The sequence below is a fragment of the Acinonyx jubatus genome, chromosome B3, assembly GCF_027475565.1.
Source record: "Acinonyx jubatus isolate Ajub_Pintada_27869175 chromosome B3, VMU_Ajub_asm_v1.0, whole genome shotgun sequence".
Lineage (NCBI taxonomy): Eukaryota > Metazoa > Chordata > Mammalia > Carnivora > Felidae > Acinonyx > Acinonyx jubatus.
The window spans coordinates 51,688,065-51,713,732 of NC_069386.1; the positions used below are offsets into that span (position 1 = coordinate 51,688,065).

The window sequence follows — 25,668 nt, forward strand, 5'->3', positions numbered from 1 at the left end:
TATTATATGGCATTTATTTATGATGTGACTTTTAATGTCTTATTTGGAAATTGATAACTAAATATTCTCACATGAACTATCTTTGTAAAAATGTGTCAGAGTCTATGGTGGCAACAAAATCTAAGGTATAATTCATAAGTTACATATCTTATATACTGTAAAACTTTTCTCTTTTAGGCATATGGATCAGGCTGTGATATTGTTATTTTGGCAAGTGACTTTGAATGTGTGCAGATCATTCCTGGTGCTAAGCATGGAAACATCCAAGTCAGCTGTGTGGAGTGTTCTAACCAACATGGAAGAGTAAGGGATTTAATTACCTTATTAAATGCCATCTTTTAATGCCTTCTTATCCTTTTATACAAGGCTTGTTTACAATTTCTTATTAATACACCTTGCTTAGATGGTTGTTGACAGGAGTGGATAAAGTGATAGGATGTATACAAATGGTAAGGGGCCATTAAGCTGATAATGAGATGATTATTCTGCAGGTGTACACTGTCTTGAAAGTTCTGTAGGCCTTACAGTCCTGTGCATACTGATGTTCTGCTAGTTGATAATTCTAGCAACTGTTAAGCCAGTGGTAGGGAAGTAAGTAAACTTTTCTCTTGTCTGCATAGCATCCCTTATCTTGCCCAAATCACAGCAACATTAAATTTTTATAACGAAATCTGGCTAGTTGTTAGTGTCTAATATAATATTTGTCATGTAACAGCAGCTTTGTAGAGCTTCTGTTAATTTAATGAAAGTTTATTCATTAATTGAAGAATCTTAAGGTTCATTCATTCAGACTCTAAAACAGAGGGTTTATTTTAAAGTAGTTTGCATCTCACATATACCTCTCCCCCAAAATACACATCAAACATGATATACATCAAATTTTGGTTGCATGTGAAGTAAATGTAGCATATTCAGTCTATATTCTAACAGCTCAGTAAGGCCAGTGTTGTGTAGAAGAGTTCAGTATCTCCACAGTATAAAAACGAGACTTTTCCTGTAATAATTATAATGATTTAAATAGTCTTAGTGTTCTAGCAATTGTTTTTTTACTGAGAAATAACACATTTTAACAAGGATATGTTAAATCAGAATTTTCATGGTGATAAATAGTAATGATGCAAATTTATGCCAAGTAACAAATTATTATTACATTATTTCTAGCGTCCCACCTTGCTGCTTGTATCAAGCTTTAGTATTTGTGTAAATGTGGCACAATATGGCAATCCAGTGATGTAATTGACCTAGTATTGAAACACTGAATATCCTGGTGTTTTTTGACACTTGTTTCCTGCTTTTCTGATTTTTATCCAGTTTTTTTCCCCCACTAAGCGTTGCTTACTCTTAGAAAACACTGAGAGTGCCAGATTTCTTTCATTAATTTTTCATTGTTCATTTCCTTAAACCAAGTAGGGTATCTTTAAACCTGCTTGGAGTTGTATGATAGTTCTCCTAGATGAATTTTAGTAAATTATTTATGGGCTGGTAATGATCACAATAAATTATCTGGGAGCAAAGTTTCCTTTCATATATAGGACCTTAGTGTTCATAACCCTGTTTCCACTTTTCCTTACCTGGTTGAAGATAAAGAAGGCAAAAATGACACCTTCGATTTATTGTTTTTTTATTGCCATCTTCTTTTATTTCCTTTATTGCCAGACCTTTTGGTGATAGCTTTGTCATTTATGACTATGTTAGCCAATTATAATCATTCATTCATCAGCTGACAAGTTGAATGTGATCATTCCTAACAGTTTTTGCCTTGGTGTTTACCTCGGGTGGGCATTTGAAGTAGCTTCCTCCCTACCATTGTAGATTAAGAGCTTTCTCGTGGAAAGAGTGTTAGATATTAAGTGACAGTTAAAATCACTTTTTGGTGTGAGAGAGCCCTGAGATGACAGTAGACATTTTTTGACTGGCCTTTAAAAAATATATATACCTAATTTAGTGTTCTAGGTGTCAGCAAGAATGGTTTTTGGTCTGTTCCCTGTAGTTGATTCCCTCTTGCCAAGAGGAGGGTGAACTGGGAATTGGCTCTCAAGGAATTATTCAAAAAACGAACAAATCAGGAGACTATAGATGCTAGAGAGGATGTGGAGAAATGGGAACCCTCTTGCACTGTTGTGGGAATGCAAACTGGTGCAGCCACTCTGGAAAACAGTGTGGAGGTTCCTCAAAAAATTAAAACTAGACCTACCCTATGACCCAGCAATAGCACTGCTAGGAATTTACCCAAGGGATACAAGAGTGCTGATGCATAGGGGCACTTGTACCCCCAATGTTTATAGCAGCACTCTCAACAATAGCCAAATTATGGAAAGAGCCTAAATGTCCATCAACTGATGAATGAATAAAGAAATTGTGGTTTATATACACAATGGAATACTATGTGGCAATGAGAAAAATGAAATATGGCCTTTTGTAGCAACATGGATGGAACCGGAGAGTGTTATGCTAAGTGAAGTAAGTCTTAGAGAGAAAGACAGATACCATATGTTTTCACTCTTACGTGGATCCTGAGAAACTTAACAGGAACCCATGGGGGAGGGGAAGAAAAAAAAAAAAGAGGTTAGAGAGGGAGGGAGCCAAAGCATAAGAGACTCTTAAAAACTGAGAACAAACTGAGGGTTGATGGGGGGAGAGGGAGGGGAGGGTGGGTGATGGGTATTGAGGAGAGCACCTTTTGGGATGAGCACTGGGTGTTGTATGGAAACCAATTTGACAATAAATTTCATATTAAAAAAAAACATCTCTACCAGGCTCTGGTAGCTTCCAGGAACAGAGGATTTATGTCCCTTTTTATCAGGTATGTGTCCTGGAACCCAGATCTCTATCTTAAGTCCGATGGAGATGTCTACATCAGCTCTTTCTCTTCCACTTGCAGTGGAGTCTCTGATCTCTCCTTAGTCCATTTTCTCTATTCCTTTTTCTAGATGATTTTCCCCATTGAATTTTTTTTTGTTTCATAGTATAATTAATGTCATTTTATTTGATGTCTCTTGAATACCTGTTTAATACTCTTTGATATCTTTTTCTGCTTCTCATGGTTTTTATATTATTTTTCACTGGATTATAAAATTTCTGGCAAATGTGCCATTGAAATGCTATCCTTGTTAATAAAGTTATTCCTATGTTAAAAAAATTCTTACAGAAAAGGATGATTTCTTTGAATACTTCAACCTTGTATTTGATGTGTAAAGTAAAGCCTGATGAATTTTTGACAACAGAGAAGGGATTCTTAAATCCAATTCTTTTCCAGTTATATTTATGGGATGGAATAAATCATGAATACTGTATTGGGATTGTATTATATGTAATTAGCTTATACATTATTGTGAAAAGGATGTTGTCTTTATTTTCTTTTCCTAAATGTTAATGCTTTGTTCATTTCTTTTTAGATTGCAGCTTCGTATGGTAATGCTGTTTGTATTTTTGAGCCCTTGGGCATAAATTCTCATAAGAGAAATTGTGTAAGTATTCAGTGGTAGTAGAAGTTTTTTAGAGTTAAGTTTAGAATCCAGTTGATAGCAGTAAAGAGTGCCTTACAAGAGCTAGTGCTGAATGTGGTCTGGAATACCCATCTGAAGTTGGTCTGGTGCTTTTGATGGTAAGATCTTCTACATTCACTAGAGATATACCCCTAGACCTTTTAGAAACCCAGTTTTCTATAATATTGCTAATTGATATTTACCTTGTTAATTGTAATCTACCTTAGTTGAACTACTATTTTTTCTTGTCTAGATTGCTGGAGTAGTCTCTGATATGTTTTATATCCTTCTCTTCTCTTTTCTCAACACAGCAGGTCATGACACACTTCTCCACCTAAAACTCCCTATTTCTCTCAGACACAAAGCCAAAAAGCCTTACAATAGACTCTATAGTCTTTTTTCCCTCTAGTACTCACTTAACACCTCTCAGAGCTTGACTCCTACTATTTTTGTCCTCTAATGTTACTCCAGCCACACTGGCATTTTTATTCTTTGAACAGTTACTTTCCCATCTTAGGTCTTTGCATTGTTTTTTCTCTTGTCTGGAATGTTTTTCTTTCTCTGGGTAACTCCAAGGTCAGCTCCTTCAGATCCTGTAAGTATTTTCTCAATAATACCTTCCCAATGGGGATCCGCCCATTTTTAAAATTGCCCATTTTAAAACAAAACCACTTTTATTTTAACCCCTCATCCTTCTATTTTAAACTTTTTTCCCACAGCATTTATCTTGTTTGTTATTTACTGTTTAGAATGTAAGCTCCATGAGGGTATGGAGCTTTGTTTCTTTTGTTCACTGGTGCATCTGAAGTACTTAGAACAAGACCTGGAACACAATAGGTGCTTCTAAATACTTGTTGAGTGAAGGAGTTAGGAGTTTAGGTAAACTCACTAATCAGCTAAATGGTCTAGCGTATCACATTGAGAACCAACCATTCAAATTCATTCTAGGTGCTGTATTTTATTTTACTTAAAATTTACAGGGGCGTCTGGGTGGCTAGGTCAGTTAAGCATCTGTCTCTTGATTTCGGCTCAGGTCATGATCTCATGGGTTTGTGAGTTTGAGCCTTGCATCCAAATCTGCATTGATGGTGTGGAGTCTGCTTGAGATTCTCTCTCTCCCTCTCTTCCCCTTTCCCCCCACCAATAAATAAATACACTTAAATATAAATATAAATAAATATATATGTATATATTTATAAATATATATAATTATTTTTAGATAATGAAATTCACGTTTTGCAGTTATTTTAAAATTCTGGCTCTGGATGGTCATGATACCTTGAATGAAGTATTTGTTAAGTATTTAAAAAGTATCATACAGAGAGAGGGAATTTCTGTTTATTAAATTATTACTACTTGCCAAGCAGTTGATGTATAACTTGCCTAAGGTGACGTGGCTTTACATGCACTATACTTTACAAAAGGACATTTTGTATTTATGTACTACAAAGAAATATCTCAACTTTTTTTCACTTACTGTATTTCATGGCAAAGGCCTTTGACTTTTACACTTTAAATCTTTCTATCTTTTAGAATGAAAACAGAAAAAAGACTGGAAATTAGTCAAATAAATATAATACACATAATATAGATTTGTGGATTGTATATATTGTGTGGTTCAAATTTGTTGACTTTGGGAGATACATCTAGTTTTATTTTAGATGTTGAGTCCATAAGATTATGATAATTTTCACTTCTTTCTAATGTGCATTTGTTTTCACAAACATGTATTGAGTGTCTGCATATGTTCCAGCCATTACAGCACTCAAGACACAAAGCTTATTATGGCATAATTCCTGCCTTGAAGAGCTGGAGTTTACTAGGAGATTCAGACACATGCATGTGGCCACTGTTAAAATGGGATGTAAAGGGTACCATGGCTGCTGCCGGGATGTCAGCAGAGGTGGTGATTTAGCTGGATATAGATGTAAGCATGGGAGCTTGCAGGTGGAGAAGAGAGAAAAAGCATGTCCTACATCTGAGAATGTGTTTATAGACATGGAAGGAAGCCTGAGAGAACATGCTTTGGGCATGGCAAGCAGCTTGATGTGGTAGAGTAAATAATAAGTAACTATTGGAAGTTATTTTAGGAGCAATATTTTCAAAATAATAGTGAAATATTTACATCTTTGTTTTAGGTCATAAAGTCTTAAGGTGAATAAAATGATAAAATGGTAATATTTGTGGATATTACTTTAAAAACATATGTTTCTTTTTTCTTTCTATATGTTTCAGCAACTCAAGTGTCAGTGGCTTAAAACGGGGCAGTTTTTTTTGAGTTCTGTGACATACAATTTAGCATGGGACCCTCAAGGTATTTAGTGATTATATTTAGAAATTATAAAGAGTAAATGTTCATTTAGAAATGTCTGATTACAATGTAACATAGTTTCTCATAATAAAATGGTCAGTGTAGAATATTTTCTTTTTGTTAATGAGTGTATTTTTTTTTTCTTCTTGGTATACACTGCTTTGTACAGTGCTTAATTTACTTTGAGTTCTGTGCTTTTATTCCCTGCCTTTGAGTGTTTTATTCTAGGAAACAGTGATGATTTGTTTCCTTAGTTAACACTTACACTGTGTTTAATAAGAAATAAACTCAGAAATAAAACAGGGCCAAAAAAAACCCCTATCTCATTTTTTTTGTGTGTTTTAGGAAATTTTGTCTTTAAATTTGAAAGATTAGAAACCCCTAATGATAATGGCCATTGCCCCTCTTTACATTCATGATTAATAAGGTTAATTTTGTAGAAAAACAAATTTCATTAATCTTCAGTTCTGTTTTATATCCTGAGAACATTCTATGTTTACATATCAGAGTGTTTTGCGTTTGTTTTGTTATTATACTTTTGCTTTTTTTGTTTTGTTTTGTTTTTAAGATTTACCTGATACACAGTAGCTCTTTGCCAGTAAGCTTTTCTTTTTTGTTGTCAAGTTTCACCCGAGACTTACCCTTTCTTGTGTAGTGGATTCTTAGAACTTTGAAATGGATATGTCTTGGTTTTCACAGAATAGTTTATAAACCTAAATATAAGCCCACATGTGCAATTCTTTCTCCAGATAAGCCATGCGTATTCATTAGAACTTTCTTTAATTTTCAGATAACAGATTGTTGACAGCAACCGATTCTATTCAGTTGTGGGCTCCTCCAGGAGGTGACATTCTGGAAGAGGAGGAAGAAATTGATAATAAAATTCCTCCAGTTTTAAATGATTGGAAGTGCATCTGGCAGTGCAAGTTAGTGTCTAACTCTGTTGTTCTCATTAATTAAAAAAACCAATCATCCTAAAATATGTTCCCTTGCACAGTGATCTCTGTTTTTTGATAGTACCATTACATTTAGAAGCCTAGAAAGTGGACTTCTTCTAACCCAAACCCATATTAACCTTTAGTCTGTGTTACAGTTGATTGGTTAAAAAAAGGACAAAAATATTTTTCGAGTTACAACATCAGAACTTGGGAATTACTCCTTAATGGTTGAGATGTAGATAGGGATGGGGAAGAGGAAGATGTGATACAAGTTGCCAGCTACTCTTAAGTGGAAGAATGGCTATACCACTGACAGTATGGATTATGTGCAGGGATCCACTTAGCCAGGGGAGATGGGTGAGCTCAGTTTTTAACTTGTTATATTTTGGACATTCATGGGGCAGGTAGGTGGAGATGTCTTGTATGCATGTTGATTGCATTCTTCTTTGGGTCTCCAAAGTCAACTTTGGATTGGTTTTCATAATTAATTTGTATTTTAAGGGAGGTGAAAACACTCTTGTTCTGATATGTTATGAAAATCTTGTTTTGACCATTTATATATACAGTGTTCCAGATTTTAAAAATGCGGACTGGTTAACTTTTTTTTTTTTTTTTTTTTTTTTAGAACCTCAGTGTCTGTACATTTGATGGAATGGTCCCCTGATGGTGAATATTTTGCTACTGCTGGAAAGGTAAAGGACCAAATAAAACATAAACAAAAGAAATAAAAAAACAAAAAATGTTCCTTTTTCATTGTCATTTTCAGTTTTCTCATCTGAGAAAAATCGGGGTAATCATACTCTGCAAAGCTGGCCTCAGAAATAGTGATAGTATTAATTTGAGATCTGGTATGCTCCCTGTAGGTAGTAGGCACTTGGAAAATAAATGTTATTTGACTTTGTTTAAAATTTACATTTTACAAAATTAATTTTTATGTTTAAAGAATAGCATATGTATGTAATTTAAGAAGTGAAATAGTACTACTAGATTCACAATGGAAAGAATTACTCCTTTCATCCCATTCTTATTCCTGTGTCCTGAGGGAGTTACTTGTCAAATTGCGTGTTTTGGTATTTCCTTTCATGTTTCTAAGTAACTTGCTAATGTTCCCATTTCTTGATTTTTTTTTTCCTTTTAGTTTTATGTATCCTCTCTTGTCTTCTTCCTGTGGAATCTGAGACTTCAGTCCACTGGCTGATGTCCCCCATCCCCATCTCTACTTTTGCCACATATACACATTGACTTCCCTTCCTCCTGTCTTGCTGATGTAGATATCTCATAACATTTGGGTAAATATTCACATTGCTAAGATTGTGTAAAATGCTCTTCACAGAATAATTACTTTGGAGTTACTAGTAACTTTGTTTTACTGTTTGTATATACCTAATTCACCCCCAAACCTCTGGCAGTCTTTGGATCTCCTCTTGCTATAATCCCACATAGGAGTTACCCTGGAAACTTTTTTGCCCCCACTCTGGCTTAGTTGCTGTCCAAGCCTAAAATAGCAGAGCTGTCATTTTTGAATTTTATGAACCTTAGGAGATTCTGTTTGCCCTGTTTCTTAGCATCATTTATCTTCTTCCCTTGCCTGATAGGGATACTCTTTAGTAGATTCCTGAAAAGGGTGAATGGGAAAAAAAATTTGAAGGTATTGCAAGCCTAAAGAGTTCTTCTTTTATGCTTGATTTGGCTAGGACTAGAATTGTGTTGAAAATTTTCTCTCAGGGTTATGTCCTGGTTCTGTTGCTTTCTAGCTACCAGTGTTGCTATTTGAGAAGTACAGTGCCATTAGGACTGCCCTCCCTGCCCATCTCCACCTTATACAGGTTTTAAGAATCTTCTGGTGTTTTGGGATGCCTGAGTGGCTCAGTCAGTTAAGCATCTGACTTCGGCTCAGGTCATGATCTCATGGTTTGTGAGTTCGAGCCCCACACTAGACTCTGAACTGACAGCATGTATCCTGCTTGGGATTCTCTCTCCTCCTCTCTCTGCCCCTCCTCTCCTTGCTCTCCATCTCTCTTTCTCAAAAATAAGTAAATACACATTGAAAAAAACCCACAGGATAAAGTTTAATTGTATTTAATTGTATTATATATAACTTTTATATATATAACTTTTTATATGTATATAACTTTTTTATATATATACATATATACACGTATATATGTATATATACATACATATATACATATACATACATATATATGTGTATATATATTTTATATATGTATAACTTTTTTTATATGTATAACTTTTATATTACACTAAAACACAAGAATAGGTTTTCCAAGAACACCAGAGTTTATCCTTTTTAGTTCATCTCTAGTTGTAGAACACTCTCAACTGTTTTGTGGCTGAATAATTAGTTGATCCAGAGATAGTTGCTCAACAGGTGACCTTATAGACAGGAAGACTGCACAATATTATTGACAGAGAGACTGCAATCATGTGCAGTTCAGTAGTTACCTAATAACAATTTCAAAGTAGTAAGGAGTGTAAAAACTATTTTGAGATATTTACAGCAAATGTCGTGTATTCTTAAAACATCTTTGATTTCTGTTAGAGACAGAGTCATAGGTACCACTAATACCACTTTGGTCTGTCGCTTTTATTTGTAACTGAACTTTAGCATTTCCTTCAGTTAGCAGTTATGAAAATAGAGAAGTAATTGTTTTTCACCACTCTAGTTCATGGTAACTCTGAGTCTTAGTTGTCTTGGTTTCTCAAGAAGCAGATTCTGAGACAAGGATTCAAATATAAGTAATTCATGTGGGGAATGATCACCAAGAAATATACTGGATTTAAGGCAGGGAAGTGAAGGGGCTGAATAAAGGGTATGCTATCATGCAAGTGACTAACAAGTTGGGATCTCTGGGTAACTCTGGGAGCTGGTGTTCCTCACAACATCGTGTTCCTCACACATGTTCTTCATATGTATCAGTTGTTGGTTGGGCGCTGGTTATGGTATGGCAGTAGTTCTCAGCACTCAAAAACAAGTCCTAGGAAACTTCAGGCAGAGATACGTAGATGCCATAAGTTAGAAGTTGCACACTGAAATGGTAAGGCATGAGAGCATACAGGGTGTATCAAAAATATCTTTATATCTTAGAATTCTATCAACAGGCTCCTGGGGTTAGAGGACTTCAAAGAACCTGTGCCTCAAAATCTGGACATTTTGTGTTTTTGTTTTCCACATTTATGTCTAAAATCTATGTGGAATCATTTTTAGATACGATTTAAGGAAGAGGTTGATTTTTTTCTATATTGTTACCCAGTTGTCCAGCACACTATTGAAAAGCCTCTTCTTTCTCCATTGCTCTGTAATGCCACTTTTGTCATAGATTTCAATGTCCATATTTGTGTGGGTCTGTGTCTGGGTTATTTTCTCTAGTCCATTGGTCTTTTGTTGCACCAGCGTCACTTGTCTTAATTGCTATAGCTTTTGAATTGTTTTGATATCTGGTAGAACAAGTCCTCCTATCTTGTTCTTCTTCTTAAAGATGGTCTTATGTTTTCTTGGTCCTTTGTATGTTCAAATTAGTGTTTGGGTAAATACCCAATAGTGAAATTACTGCATCATATGATACTTCTGTTTTTAAGTTTTTGAGGCACCTCCATACTGTTTTCCACAGTGGCTCCATCAGTTTACATTCCCACCACCAGTGCACAAGGCTTCCTTTTTTCCCACATCCTTGCCAAGGCCCTTGGTATTTTCATGTAAATTTTAGGATGAGCCTGAAAAATTTTAAAAAACAAACAAAAAAACTTCTTTTGATTTCGATTGGTATTGCATTGACTCTATAGGTCAGTTTGGGGAGAATTGATATCTTTACAATTGAGTGTCCATCATGAATGCAACATATCCCTTCATTTATTTTAGAATTTTTAATTTTTCTTAGTATTCTTTTATATTTTATGTAGAGGCCCTAAACATTTATTAGATTCATTCCTAAATATTTGATATTTTTTGATATTGCTATAAATGGCATCATAATATAAATTTAATTTTATAATTGTGAATGGTAGATAGAAATGAAATTAATTTTTTATATTGGTTTTAAACCTAGCAAATGTTACTGATAAAGTCACTGATTCTATTAAATCCTCTGTAGATCTTTCGTTTTTCTCTGTACATAATTATCTGTGAATATTGAGAGTTTTATTTCATCCTTTCTAAATCTCAAATGTTTATCTTTTCCTTTTTTTTACTACAGTATGTAGGACCTCTAGTATAATGTTGAATAAAATTAGTGAGAGTAGATATCTTTTTCTTACTCCCAATTTCAAGAGGATACCTTTCACTGTGTTACCTTTGATTATGATGTTTACTGTAGGTGTTCTTTCTCGGCTAAAGGACATTTCCTTATTTATAGTTTGTTAGAATTTTTTTTTTCAAATCACAAATGATGTTGAATCTTAGGAAATATTTTCCCTGAATCTATTGAGATTATAATTTTTTTCTTTTTACTATTTTTTTTTTTAAAATGGTTTTAATGTTCATTTTTGAGAGAGAGAGAGAGAGAGAGAGAGAGAGAGAGAGAGAGAGAGAGAGAATGAGTGGGGGAGGGGCAGAGAAAGAGGAAGACACAGAATCTGAAGCAGGCTCTGGGCTGTCAGCACAGAGCCTGATGCGGGGCTCAAACCCACAAACTGTGAGATCATGACCTGATGCTCAATTTACTGAGCCACCAGGCACCCCATCTTTTTTTACTCTTTTAATAAGATAAATAGGTGGGCTTATTTTCAAGTATTAAATAAGCCTTGTGTTTCTAGAATAACCCTAAATTGATTATAATGTATTATTCTTGCTGGATTTGGTTTGCTAATATTTTCTTCAAGATTTATGAGATCTATCTGTGTGTTAGAGTAAGATCACGTTGGTATATGTTATGGACTGAACATGGCCCCCCAACCCCCATTCATATGTTAAACCCTACCCCCCAATGTGATGGGATTTGGCTATGAGGCTTTTGAAAGGTACTTACTGTTAGATGAGGTGTGATGAGCATATCATCTCATATAGGAATAGTGAGTACTTTTATAAGAAGAGACACCAGAGAGCTTGTTCTCCTTCTGTGACATGAATACATAGCAAGAAAGTAGTTGCCTGCAAGCCAGAAAGAGAGGTCCACCAACTTGATCATTCTGGCAGCCACATCTCAGCCTCCAGCCCTCAGAACTGTGAGAAAATACATTTGTTTAAGCCACTCAGTCTATGGTATTTTGTTATGTCAGTCCAAGCTCACCAATACAGCATAGCATGCCAGACATGCTATAATCTTGCCCATTCTGAAACAAGTAAACAACAGTACCAAAACTTTCTCTTGACCTTCTCTCAGCTTTTGCCACATTTCTTTGTCCCCCTTATAACACCTTCAGAGAGTTGCTTATAGTTGCTGTCTCCAAGTTTTTCTCTTCATTCCCTCTTCTGAAAGAGTCATTAGTGAATTCCTGTTACCAAATCCTGTGGTTAGTGCTTACTTACCCTAATGGCATGAATTAACACAGTTGGTTACTTCCTCACCCTTGAACACTTTCTTCAGTTTACTTTCAGGACACCATACACTCTCTTGATTTGCTTTTTAACTCTCTGACTGCCCCTCATTAGTTTGTTGGGATCACCTTTTCTTCCCTACTTTAAAATTTTGAAGTACCCTACGGCTTATTTCTTAGACCTCTCCTCTGACCATACTCACTCCCTTGGTGATCTCATCTTATCTCATGGCTTTAAGTGCATTTAGATTTGTATCTTTTGCCTGTAACTCTCCCCTGAGCTCCAGGCTAATTGTATGTGCATGTATGTGTGTATGTATGTGCACACACACTACACACATGTATACACACACTATACACACATGTACACACACACACACACTACACACATACATAAAACTAAATTTTTTAAGTTTTAATTAAAAAAAATACATCAGATGATATACATGCCAAAATACATGTTTTAAGGAAAACCTAAGTGGATACAATAGTGCCATTAATTGTATTTGAAAGAGGGTAATAGGAAAACATGCTTCAAATGCAGCATAGCATGCACAACACTACCCAAGCTGATGTCAGGGCAGTGACTATCTGGGAATATTATAAAGCTGCTTTTTAGTGTAAATCTAGAGTAGCTCTCTGATCACACTGAATTTGTCCTCCATTAAATCATCATGATGGCTTCATCTACAACAGACTTGTTAAATCAAAGGAATGACTAGCCTTACTAATCATTTGTGAGTATATTGTAACCCTAAGAAATATGAGTAACAAAAAGAACAAATCTGTGGGTATGGCCATTTTTTCATGGTCAAGTTTTTTTTTTTTTTTTTTCAACGTTTATTTATTTTTGGGACAGAGAGAGACAGAGCATGAACGGGGGAGGGGCAGAGAGAGAGGGAGACACAGAATCGGAAACAGGCTCCAGGCTCCGAGCCATCAGCCCAGAGCCTGACACGGGGCTCGAACTCCCGGACCGCGAGATCGTAACCTGGCTGAAGTCGGACGCTTAACCAACTGCGCCACCCAGGCGCCCTCATGGTCAAGTTTTAGGAGTAGTGGAATGCTAGTTTTTAAAGATGAAAGCTTTAAAGGTGACTGCCTAGTTTTAGAGATCAAAGGCACAAATTATATTCTTTTTTTTTAAAGTAGGCTTCATGCCCAGTGCAGAGCCCAATATGGGGCCTGAACTCATGACCCTGAGATCAAGACCTGAGCTGAGATTAAGAGTTAGACACAACCAATGGAGCCACCTAGGCGCCCCTGTTCTTTTTCAAATTATTTTTCCAGTGATTCTGATGTTTTCCTTTTATTAACCTTGTTTTTCAGACATTATGGAAAACTCTTCTTGCATCTCTACATTCTACACAGAAATATTAAATTTAGTGTTTTTTTTAATTTGTAGGTGATTGAATTGGCTTGTCAAGTTTTTCAGTGTTTGTTGTTTTTTATTTTAGAGTGTGTGTGTGTGTGTGTGTGTGTGTGTGTGTGTGTGTGTGTATGTGGGAATGGGGGAGAGGGGCAGAGGGAGAGAAAAAGAGAATCGCAAGCAGGCTCCACACTCAGCCCAGAGCCCGATGAGGGACTGAATCCCATGACCCTGAGATCATGACCTGAGCCAAAATCAAGAATCAGATGCCCCATGATGTACTTTTTTTTTTTTTTAGAGTTTATTTATTTATTTTGAGAGAGAACAGGGGACTGGCAGAGAGAGGGAGACAGAGAGAGAGAGAGAAAGAGAGAGAGAGGGAATCTCAAGCAGGCTCTGCACTGCAGGGCTCATACTCACCGCGAGATCGCTACCTGAGCCAAAGTTGGATGGTTAACCAACTGAGCCACCCAGGCACTCCAGTGCTCTGTTTAAATATCACTTTTTTTAAGGAAACCTCCCAGACCAGGTCAAATCTCTCAAGTATATACTCTCACAGTATGCTTTTAATTTGTAGCATTTATAATTTTATTAAAACAATAATTTGTATCTGTTGTTTTTTTTAAAGAAGTCTCCATGCCTAGTGTGAGGCTTGAACTCAACAACCCTGAGATCAAGACCTGAGCTGAGCTGAGATCAAGAGTTTGACCCTTAATTTACTGAGCCATCCAAGCGCCCCAACAATAATTTGTATCTTTATTTACTGTTGTCTTCCCTTCTGGAGTATAAGCTCTGTACAACTAGCAATTATATTTTGTTGTCTCCTATCTCTTCCTTCCCTTCTCCTAACTATATCCCCATCAGTTTATTTATTTTTTTATTATTTTTTTTATTCCCATCAGTTTATACAGTGCCCGCATTGAGTAAAGATTTATTGTTTGAGTGAATCAAGTGACCATTTTGTAGTATATAAGCAGTTAATAGCATATCATTATCCATTTATATGTTACAGACTAATTTTGTTTTTAAGGCTGAAACAGTCTGAAAGCTATTGAATTTTCTCAGAGTAAAATTTAGCTCTTTAGCAGATCTGTATCTGGACATGATCACATGAAATATAAGTTTTATAAAATATATTAAAATGCATGTAATTGGATTCAATTAAGAATAGTATATTAATGTAAATTACAAGATGTCTATCTTCTCTAAGTCTACCTTCTACCCTCTAGGTCCATCTGTGTTGTTGCAGACATCAAGATTTCATTCTTTTTTATGGCTGAGTAGTATTTCTGTGTGTGTGTGTGTACACACCGTATCTTCTTTATCCATTCATCTTTTGATGGACATTTAGGTTGCTTCTATATCTTGGTGATTGTAAATAATGCTGCAGTAAATACAGCATTGCATATATCTTTCAAATTAGTGCTTTTGTTTTCTTTGGTTAAATGCCCATCAGTGAAATTACTGGATTGTATGGTAATTCTATATTTAATATTTTGAGGAACATCCATAATGTTTTCCAAAGTGGCTGCACCAATTTGCATTTCCACCAAAAGTGCACGAGGGTTCCTTTTTCTGCACATCCTCACCAACACTTGTTATTTCTTGTGTTTTTGATTTTAGCCATTCTGACAAGTGTGAAGTGATATTGTGGTTTTGACATGCATTTCGTGATGACTAGTGTTAAGCATTTTTTTCATGTGTCTGTTGGCCATCTGTATGTCTTCTTTGCAAAAATGTCTATACATGTCCTCTGCCCATTTTTTAAATTGGATTATTTGTGTGGCTTGTGTGTGTGTGTGTGTGTGTGTGTGTGTGTGTGTGTTGTATAAGTTCTTTATATGTTTTGGATATTAAACCCTTACCAGATAAATCATTTGCATATATCATTCAGTAGGTTGCCTTTTTGTTTTGTTGATGGTTTTCTTCACTGTATAAAATCTTTTTATTTTGGTATAGCCCCAATAGTTTCATTTAGCTTTTGTTTCCCTTGCTTCAGGAGACAAATCAAGAAAATGTTTCAGTGGCTTATGTCAAAGAAATTACTGCCTGTTTTCTTCTAGGAGTTTTACAGTTTCAGGTCTCACATTTAGGTCTTTAATCCATTTTGAGTTTATTTTTGTATATGGTGCAAGAAAGTGGTCCAGTTTCATTCTTTTGCATGTAGTTGTCCAGCTTTTCTAGCCCTGTTTGTTGAAGAGATGGTCTTCTTTCCATTGTATATTTTTGCCACTTTTGTCATAGATTAATTGACCATATAATCATGGATTTATTTCTGGGCTCTCTGTTCTGTTCCATTGATCTATGTGTCTCTTTTTGTGACAGTATCATACTGTTTTGATTACTACAGCTTTGTAATATATCTGAAACCTGGGATTGTGATACTTCCACCTTTCTCATTTGTTTTCAAGATTGCTCTGGCTATTTGGAGTCTTTGTGGTTCCATACAAATTTGAGAATTATTTGTTCTTGTTCTATGAAAATGTTGGTAATATTTTGATAGGGATTGTATTGAATCCGTAGATTGCTTTGGATACTATGGACATTTTAACAACATTAATTCTTCCAGCCCATGAGCATGGAATATCTTTCCATTTGTTTGTGTCACCTTCAAAATTTTTATAATTTTTAGAGTACAGGTATTTCACCTCCCTGGTTAAGTTTAATTTTATTCTTTTTGGTACAGTTGTAAATGGGATTGTTTTCTTAATTTCTCTTTCTGCTACCTCATTATTAGTGTATGGAAATGGAACAGGATTCTGTGTATTCATTTTGCATACTGTGATTTTACTGAATCCATTCATCAGTTCTAGTAGTTTTTGGTAGAATCTTTAGGGTTTTCTGTAGACAGTATCATATCATCTGCAAATGGTGAAAATTTCATTTATTTCTTAGCAATTTGGATACCTTTTATTTCTTTTTCTTTTATTGCTTTGGCTAGGACTTACAGTATTATGTTGAATAAAAGTGAGAGTGGATATTCTTGTCTTGTTCTCTTAGAGGAAGGTCTCTCAGTTTTTCAACATTGAGTATGATGTTAGCTGTGAGTTTTTTCATAGGTAGCCTTTATTTTGTTGAGGTATGTTCCCTCTAAGCCTACTTTGTTTGGGGGGTTTCATCATGATTGCATGTTGTACTCTGTCAAATGCTTTTTGTACATCTATTGAGATTATATGGTTTTTATCCTTTTTCTTATTAATGTGATGTATCATGTTGATTGATTTGTGAATACTGAACCACCCTTGCATCCCTGGAATACATCTCACTTGGTTGGGGTGAATGAGTTTTTAAAAGGATTCTTGGATTCGGTTTGGTAATATTTTGTTCAGGATTTTTGCATCTATATTCATCAGAGATATTGGCCTGTAGTTTTCTTTGTAGTGTCTTTATCTGGTTTTGGTTTCAGGGTAATGTTGGCTTCATAGAATGAATTTTCCTTCCTCTTTTATTTTTTGGAATAGTCCTTCATGTAATCTTAATGTTTCTGATTGTCTCTCTTTGCTTACTCATTGTGTTATGTTTGCCTCAGCTGTGTGTCACAACTTTGAGACTATTTTAGGATATATGATCTTTTGACAAGAGGGTCATGTGGTACATTAAAAACTATTAATGACCCGTGTAAGATGATCAGTATTCATTGTTTGAACATCTACTGAATTTGAACTCTCATCTCTAATGAATCCAAAAGATTCCTTTGTACTTCAGACACAACTAATAAGACTAAAAAAAGCACATCCTCTCAAATGGGACATCTAGATTTTATGCTCCTCAAAGGTGGTTCTGTTTGCATGTTCCATAATACTTAGTATCTTTTTCTTTGAATTTTTATTACAATAGCCTTAGCAGTTGATTATCATTTTTCCCCAAGTATTAGTCATGTTTTCTTTGCATTAAATTCTCCTAATTCTCCTAAGAGATAAGCATTCTGTAATTCTAATGGAAAGATAAGAATGCCTTACTGGTAAGGATCCTTTAGAGGTTAATAAAATGTGTCATGGGTTTAAAAAGCTTATTTCCTCACATTTTTGAGAAGATACTACATCTATTTAAGATCTTCATGAAAAAAGAACAGAAACTAACTTTGTAATGTTGGCATTTCCCTCCCCCCCCCACCCCCCATCTGTTCTGCTTCTGTTAATAAAGCCGAGTTTGTCTGACTTGATGAAACAGATGGTAACTGTGTGATCTACCACTAGAAGGCATTTTCCACCGCCTCTGCTACATATGACAGGGTTTCAGTTCAGGTGTTGTGAGACTCAAAATCAGGTACCTTGAGGATTTTTAATGTTTCTAGTATTTCAGTTCATTGAGTACTTTCTATTTTGGGGGGGGCTTAATAGTAATTTAACTTTTTATCTGAACTTTAAAGTCTTACTTGTTAAAGAGCTGTTTTTTCCCCCCCACAATGTGTACCTGGTCAAATCTTCAGTTAAAGAATTGTTTGCTTTGCTTGATATGTATTTATTTAAATTTTTTAGGTTTATAAAGTTTATATTTGAACACTTTCTATAAGAGTAGGTTATTTTGTAAAATTTGAAAGTGGTTTAAAATACTATTTTCTTTGGAAACATTCTTTGGAAACATTTTTTTTTTAATAGAGGATTAATGCTTTTGAGTAAAATACTGGGCTTTTTAAGGGCTTGGATTAGAATTTTTGATGAGGGTGATTTTGGCAGGAAGGAAAGCAGTAGGCTACGGAATGTTTCCAGAAGGTTTTCTTCCTCTTGAAATCACTTCCCTGTTCTTAGATTCAATGTTTTGGTTATTTAAGGATTGGCTTCTTGACCTTTTTTCCTTCTTTAAAATGGAATTATCTTTACTTTTTAAATGTGATAATGTATTGTAAAAAACATGCAGAGAAAATGAAAATCCTCTGCCAAATAGTCCTACCTTAAATAAAAAAGTTCACTGTTTTCTATTCAGTATATATTCTTTCAGACTTTTTGTTTCTTTGTAAGCCACATGGAAGTATGTGTGCATATACACACATACTCAAATTAGGTCATATTCTTTAAATTGTCTTTTTCACTTAATGTATAAGATTGCTGTGTCAATGCACAGCAATTCTTTTTAAAGGTGACATAATTTCCAATTATATTAATGAATATGTGTTTTAACTTAACCAGATAACTATTAATGAACATTAAATAGTTCTGTTTTTTCTATTGCTATTAAATATGAGCATCCTTGTACATAAATCTTGTGTTTCCTGTTGTTTCCTTTTTACAATTAACTTTACTGAAATATAGTTAAGATAAAATGTATATTTTATGTGTACAGTTCAGTGCGTCTTGACAGATTTATGTACTTTGTCAAGATTGCTTTTGCTATTCAAGGTCTTTCGTAGTTCCATATATATTTTAGGATTTATTGTTCTAGTTCTGTGAAAAATACTGTTGGTATTTTGATAAGGATTGCATTGAATCTATAGATTGCTTTGAGTAGTATAGACATTTTTACAATATTAATTCTTCCAGTCTATGAATACAGTGTTATCTTTCCATTTGTTTATATCTTCTTTGATTTCTTTCATCAGGGTCTTCTAGTTTTCAGTGTATAGTTCTTTCACCTCTTTGGTTAAATATATTCCTAGGTATTTTATTATTTTTGATTCAATAGTAAATGGGATTGTTTTCTTAATTTCTTTTTTACTATTTTGTTATTAGTGTATAGAAATGCATCAGATTTCTCTATATTGATTTTGTATCCTCCAACTTTATGGAATTCATTCAGTAGGTATGATAGTTTTTTGGTGGAATTTTTAGGGTTTTTTATATGTAGTATGTCATTTGCAAATACTAACAGTTATACTTCAAAATGCCTTTTCTTTCCTTTCTCTTGTCTGATTACTATGGCTAGGACTTCCAGTACTGTGGTGAATGATAATGGTGAGAGTGGACATTTTTGTTTTGTTTCTGATCTTAGGAGAAAGGTTTTAGCTTTTTACCATTGAGTTTGATGTTAACTGTGGGTTTGTTATATATGGCTTTTATAATGTTGAGGTATGTTCAGTCTATACTACTTTGTTTAGTTTTTATCAAGAATGGATGTTTGTCAGATGTTTTCTCTGCATCAGTTAAGATGATCTTAGGAACTTTATCCTTCATTTTGTTAATGTAATATGTCATGCTGATTGATTTGCATAAATTTAACCATCCTTGCATCCTGGAATAAATCCTACTTAATTGTGGTGAATTTTAATTTTTTATAAATTTTAATTTATTTTTGAATTGGTTTGCTAAGATTTTGTTGAGGATTTTTGCATCTACATTCATAAGGATTATGATATAACCTATAATTTTTTTTGCCAGAATTGTATAACTATTTTATTTTTGTTTTGATTTTTATTTTTATGTTTATTTTCCTTCCCTTCCCCTTCCCCTTCCCCTTCCCCTTCCCCTTCCCCTTCCCCGTGTGTGTGTGTCTTTGTGTCTGGTTGTGGTATCAGGGTAATGCTGGCCTCATAGAATGAATTTAGAAGGATTTCTCCCTCTTCTATTTTTTGGAATACTTTAGAAGGATAGGTATTAACTCTTCTTTAAATATTTGGTAGAATTCACTTGTGAAGCCATCAGGTACTGGACTTTTGTTTATTGGCAGTTTTTGATTACCAGTTCAACTTGATTGCTAGTAATTGGTCTGTTCAGATTTTCTATTTCTTTATGATTCAGTTTTGGGAGATTGATGTTTGTAGGAATTTATCCATTTTTTTCTAAGTTCAGTTTGTTGGCATATAGTTTTCTTTGTCGTAATCTGTAATTTTTATGTATTTCTGTGGTATTGGTTGTAATTTCTCTTTCATTTCTGATTTTATGTCCTCTGTTTTTTCTTTATTAGTCTGGCTAAAGGCTTAATAAATTTATCTTTTCAAAGCATTAGCTCTTAGTCACATTGATCTTTTCTATTCATTTTTAGTCTCTATTTCATTTATTTATACTCTAATTTTTATTATTTCCTTTCTTCTACTCATTTTGGGCTTTGTCCTTCTTTTTCTAGTTTCTTTAGCTGTGAGGTTAGATTGAGATTTGTTTGTTTGTTTCTTGAGGTACACTTGTATCTCTCTAAACATCCCTCTTAGAACTACTTTTGTTGCATTCCACAGATTTTGGACCATTGTTTTTCATTTTCATTTGTCTTCATGTTTTTGTTATTTCTTCTTTGATTTTTTCATTGACTCATTGGTTGTTTAGTAGCATCTTGTTTTGCAAACTTCATGTATTTGTTTTTTTCTTTCAGTTTTTTTTTCATTATAATTGATTTCTAGTTCATACTGTTGTAGTTAAAAAAGATGTTGATATGATTTCAGTCTTCTGAAATTTATTTAAAGACTTATTTTGGCCTAATGTGACCTATCCTGGAGAATGTTCTGTGTGTACTTGAAAAGAATGTATTCTGCTGTTTTGGGGTGGAATGTTCTGTTAAGTCCATCTGGTCTAATGTGTTGTTCAAAGACACTGTTTCCTTATTGATTTTCTTTCTGGATGACCTGTCCATTAATGCAAGTGGGGTATTGGGATATTTGAGTTCTGTACTATTTTTGTGTTACTATAAATTCCTCCATTTATGTCTGTTAATATTTGCCTTATATCTTTAGGTGCTCCTGTATTGGGTGCATAGATATTTACAACTGTTATAGCCTCTTGTTAGAGTGATCTCTTTATTATTATGTAAAGCCCTTTTTTGTCTTTTTATAGTTTTTGTTTTTAAGTCTGTGTTATCTGATATGAGTGCTACCTCAGCTTTTTTTTTTTCTCCTCCATTTGCATCGAATATCTTTCATAATCCCTTCACTTTGTCTGTATTGTCTTTAGGTCTGAAATGAGTCTTGTAGGCAGCATATAGATGAGTATTGTTTTTTTGTTTTTAAAATTTTAATTTATTTTTAAAATTCAAGTATAACATACAGTATAATATTAGTTTTCATGTGTACAATATAATGATTTAATAATTCTGTACATTACTCTGTGCTCATCACAGTAACTGTACTCTTAATTCCCATCACCTACTTTACCCATCTACCCCTCCCACCTCCCCTCTGGAAACCACCAGTTCTCTATATTTAAGAGTCTGGTTTTTCGTTTTTTTCCTTTGTACATTTATTTTGTTTCTTAAATTCCACATATGACATCAGCTGTACTGAATAAAAAGCTTTTGCACAGTGAAGGAAATCATCAATCATCAACAAAACAAAACACAATCTACTAAATGGGAGAAGATATTTGCAAATTATATATTTGATAAAAGGTTAGTATATGAAATATATAAAAAACTAGTGCAACTCCACACCAACCCCTCCCCCCCAAATAATACAATTAAAAATGGGCAGAGGACCTGAAGAGACATTTTTCTTTTTTTTTTTTTTTTTAACGTTTGTTCATTTTTGAGACAGAGAGAGACAGAGCATGAATGGGAGAGGGTCAGAGAGACAGGGAGACAAAGAATCCAAAACAGGCTCCAGGATCTGAGCTGTCAGCACAGAGCCCGGCCCGGGGTTCAAACTCACAGACCGAGAGATCATGACCTGAGCTGTAGTCGGACGCTCAACCGACTGAGCCACCCAGGTGCCCCTGAATAGACATTTTTCTAAAGAAGACATACAGATGGCCAACAGACAAATGAAAAGTGCTCAACATCACTAGTCATCAGGATGTGCAAATCAAAACCACAATGAGATCACCTCACAATAGTCAGAATGGCTTAAATAAAAAACACAAGAAATAACAAATGTTGGCGAGGATGTGGAGAGAAAGGAACCTTGTGCACTGTTAATGGGAATGCAAGCTAGTACAGCCACTGTGGAAAAGAGTATGGACGTTTCTCAGAAATTAAAAGTAGAATTACTGTAGGATCCAGTAATTCCATTGATGGGTACTTACCCAAAGAAAACAAAACACTAATTTAAAAAGATATATGTATTCCTGTGTTTATTATAGCATTATTTACAGTTAAAGTAATTATTGATAGGTATGTACTTCTTGCCATTTTGTTCACTGTATTCTAGTTTCTTTATAGTTCATCTCTGTTTCTTTTTTGCTCTCTCCCCTGTGATTTTATGGTTTTCTTTAGTGTTAAATTTGGGATTCTTTCTTTATTTTTAGTGTATCTATTGTGCATCTTTGGTTTGTTGTTGCCATGGAGTTTATATATAATACTCTATATAAGTCTGTATTGAGTTAATGTTTGTTTAAGTTCAAACACATTATAAAAGCACTACAGGGGCGCCTGGGTGGCTCAGTCGGTTAAGCGTCCAACCTCGTCTCAGGTCATGATCTCGTGGTTTGTGCGTTCGAGCAGTGCGTCGGGCTCTGTGCTGACAGCTCAGAGCCTGGAGCCTGCTTCAGATTTTGTGTCTCCGTCTCTCTCTGCCCCTTCCCCACTTGTGCTCTCGCTATCAAAAATAAATAAAAAATGTAAAAAAATAAAATAAAAAAGCACTACATTTTTACTCAAGTTTTATGCATATTATATCATATTTTACATCTCTTAATTTTGTATATACCTTCACCAACTTTTGTATGTATAATTGATTTCACTATGTTTGTATTTTAATCTTCCACCAGCTTTGAAAGTGATTGATTTACTATCTTGACTATATGTCTATTTTTGCTAGTAAAAGTTTTTTCTTTTATAGTTTTCTTCTAGTTATGGCCTTTTCTTTCTACTTAAAAGAGTTCCCTTAATATTTCTTACAAGGCTGGTTCAGAGGTGATGAACTCTTTTTTAATTAACTTTTATTTGTCTGGGAAACTCTTTATCTTTCCTTTAGTTCTGAATGATCACCTTGCCTGGTAGAGTATTCTTGGTTGTAGTATTCTTCATTGTAGAGTGTTCTTAGTTTTTCTTCTTTTCAGCACTTTGAATATATCCTGTCATTCTCTATTGGCCTGCAAAAGTTTCTGCTGAAATAAGCAGCTGATAACCTTATGGAGTTTCTCTTGTATATAACTATTTTCTTTGGCTGCTTTTATGATTCTCTCTTTATCTTTAATTTTTGCCATTTTCATTGTTGTGCGTCTTGGTGTGGACCTCCTTGGGTTCATCTTGTTTGGGGCTTTCTTTGCTTCCTGGGCCTGGATATCTGTTTTCCTTCCCCATGTTAGGGAGGTTTTTAGGTAATATTTCTTCAAATAAGTTTTCTATTCTCTTCTCTCTCTTCTTCTTCTAGGATCCTTATCATGTGAATCTTACTATGCTTGATGATATCACAGAGATCCCTTAACCTAGCTTCATTTTTTATGACTTTTTTCCTTTATGCTGTTCAGCTTGGATGCTTTCTTTCCATTATTGTATCTTCCAACTAGCTGATTCGTTCTTTATCCTCTAATCTGCTGTTGAGTCTCTCTAATGTATTTTTCTTTTCAGTTATTGTGTTTTTCATCTCTGATTGGTTATTTTTTATACTTTCTATCTCTTTGTTGAAGTTCTCAATGACTTCATTCACTCTTCTCTCAGTTTCTGGTGAGCATCTTTGTGAGCATTACTTTGAACTCTTAATTGGGCATATTGCTTGTCTCTGTTTTGTTTAGCTCTTTTGCTGTGTAATTTTGTCTTATTCTTTCATTTGGGACGTATTGTTCTGTCTTCTTATTTTCTCTAATTCTCTTGTGTTTGTTTCTTTGTATTAGGTAGGTCAGCTGTATCTCTTGGTCTTGATAGTGGTGGCCTTGTATATAGAACGGGTCCTGTGGTACTTTGCAGTGCAGTCCCCTCTGATCACTAGAACCAGGTGCCCTGGGGTTTCCAGGGGCTTCCCGGTGTGGGCTGTGTGTACCCTCCTTTGTGGTTGAGCTATGACCTGTGTGGCTGTGCTAGGGGGTGTACTCATCCTGGGTGTATGCATTGAGCTAGGTGTGGTGGGCTGGGTGCTGCTTTGGAAGTGTGCCTGCTAGGGCTGGCTGGTTGGTTGGGGCAGGTTGTAGGAGTACTCTAGGCAGAGCATGCTGGCAGATGGAGTGTCAGGACTGGCTCTGGAAAGCTTCTGGCTATCTAGGATAGGGGAAAGCAAGAAAAAATGGTGCTGGCCAGCACTTTTGTTGACAGAGAATGCTCCTGCAAATCCCTGCCTCTCTGGCACACATTCTAAAATTAGTGTATCTTCTTCACATATATCTTAGGCTGTTTTCAATCTGCTTCTTTTATGCTGTGTCTTGAGCTGAGTTATTTGGCACACTGGCTCTGTAAGGGCAGAAACTCACTTTTCTATAGCCTCTGGCTACCTTGGAGTTAAGCCCAGCTGATTTTTAAAGCCGTATATTATGGGGACTCACTTTCTCAGTGCAGGTCTCCAGGGCTGGGGGTGTCTAGTGTGGGGTCTGATCTCCTTGCTCCACCTGTTTGTGGGTAGCCAGGCCAAGGGTTTGGTTCCCTGTCAAGTCTCTGCCCTTCCTACCCTTTTCAGTTTGATCATCTCTATGGTTAGCTGTGGAAGATGTGTTCTGCCAGTCTTCACGTTGTTTTCAGAGTGAATTGCAGTGCATATTGTTGACCTTGTTGTTTCTGTTAAAGGAGGTAAGGGTCAGGATCCTTGTACTCTACTATCTTTCCTACTTTACCTAGCTTTATAGTAAGTTTTGAAATTGGGTAGTGTAAGTCCTCTAACTTTATTTTTCTTTAAAAATATTTTTGGTGAGCCTCTTCCAATTCTGTGTCTTTCTCTCTCTCTCTCTCTCTCTCTCTCTCTCTCTCTCTCTCTCTCTCTCTCTTTCTCTGCCCCTCCCCTGCTCACACTCTCAAATATAAATAAACATTATATTTTTGGTGGTATTATTTCTTTGATGTCATACAAATTTTAGAAGGCAGTCAGTTTCTACCAATAAGCCTGCTGTGATTTTGGTTATGTTCACATTGTATCTTTATGGATCAGTTTGGGAAGAATTGGATCAGTAACATTTGTTTTCCAGATCCATGAAGATGGTATGTTTCACTTTTTATTTAGGTCTTCTTTGTCTTAGCAGTATTTTGTAAAGTTTTTAGCATACATGTCTTACACATAATTTAAGTTTATCTTCCTAATGTAAAAGGCATTTAAACAAATTATATTTCCATTGATTGCTAACATGTAGAAAGAAAATT

General features: G+C 35.0%; 1 protein-coding gene across 5 annotated transcripts in view; it reads left to right on the top strand.

Annotated features, from left to right (window-relative positions):
- DMXL2 (Dmx like 2) overlaps window positions 1–25,668 on the top strand; it is a 150,547-nt gene that overhangs the window by 29,947 nt on the left and 94,932 nt on the right. For 4 of the 5 annotated variants that reach the window (XM_027067248.2, XM_027067250.2, XM_027067247.2 and 1 more), the window contains exons 2-6: window positions 178–303; window positions 3,396–3,467; window positions 5,721–5,799; window positions 6,587–6,722; window positions 7,360–7,426. In XM_027067248.2, coding sequence (XP_026923049.1) covers window positions 178–303; window positions 3,396–3,467; window positions 5,721–5,799; window positions 6,587–6,722; window positions 7,360–7,426 — 480 coding nt within the window. Of the gene's footprint in view, window positions 1–177; window positions 304–3,395; window positions 3,468–5,720; window positions 5,800–6,586; window positions 6,723–7,359; window positions 7,427–16,902; window positions 17,863–25,668 lie in introns of those variants that run through there. The other variant, XM_053224020.1, reaches the window with a different exon arrangement.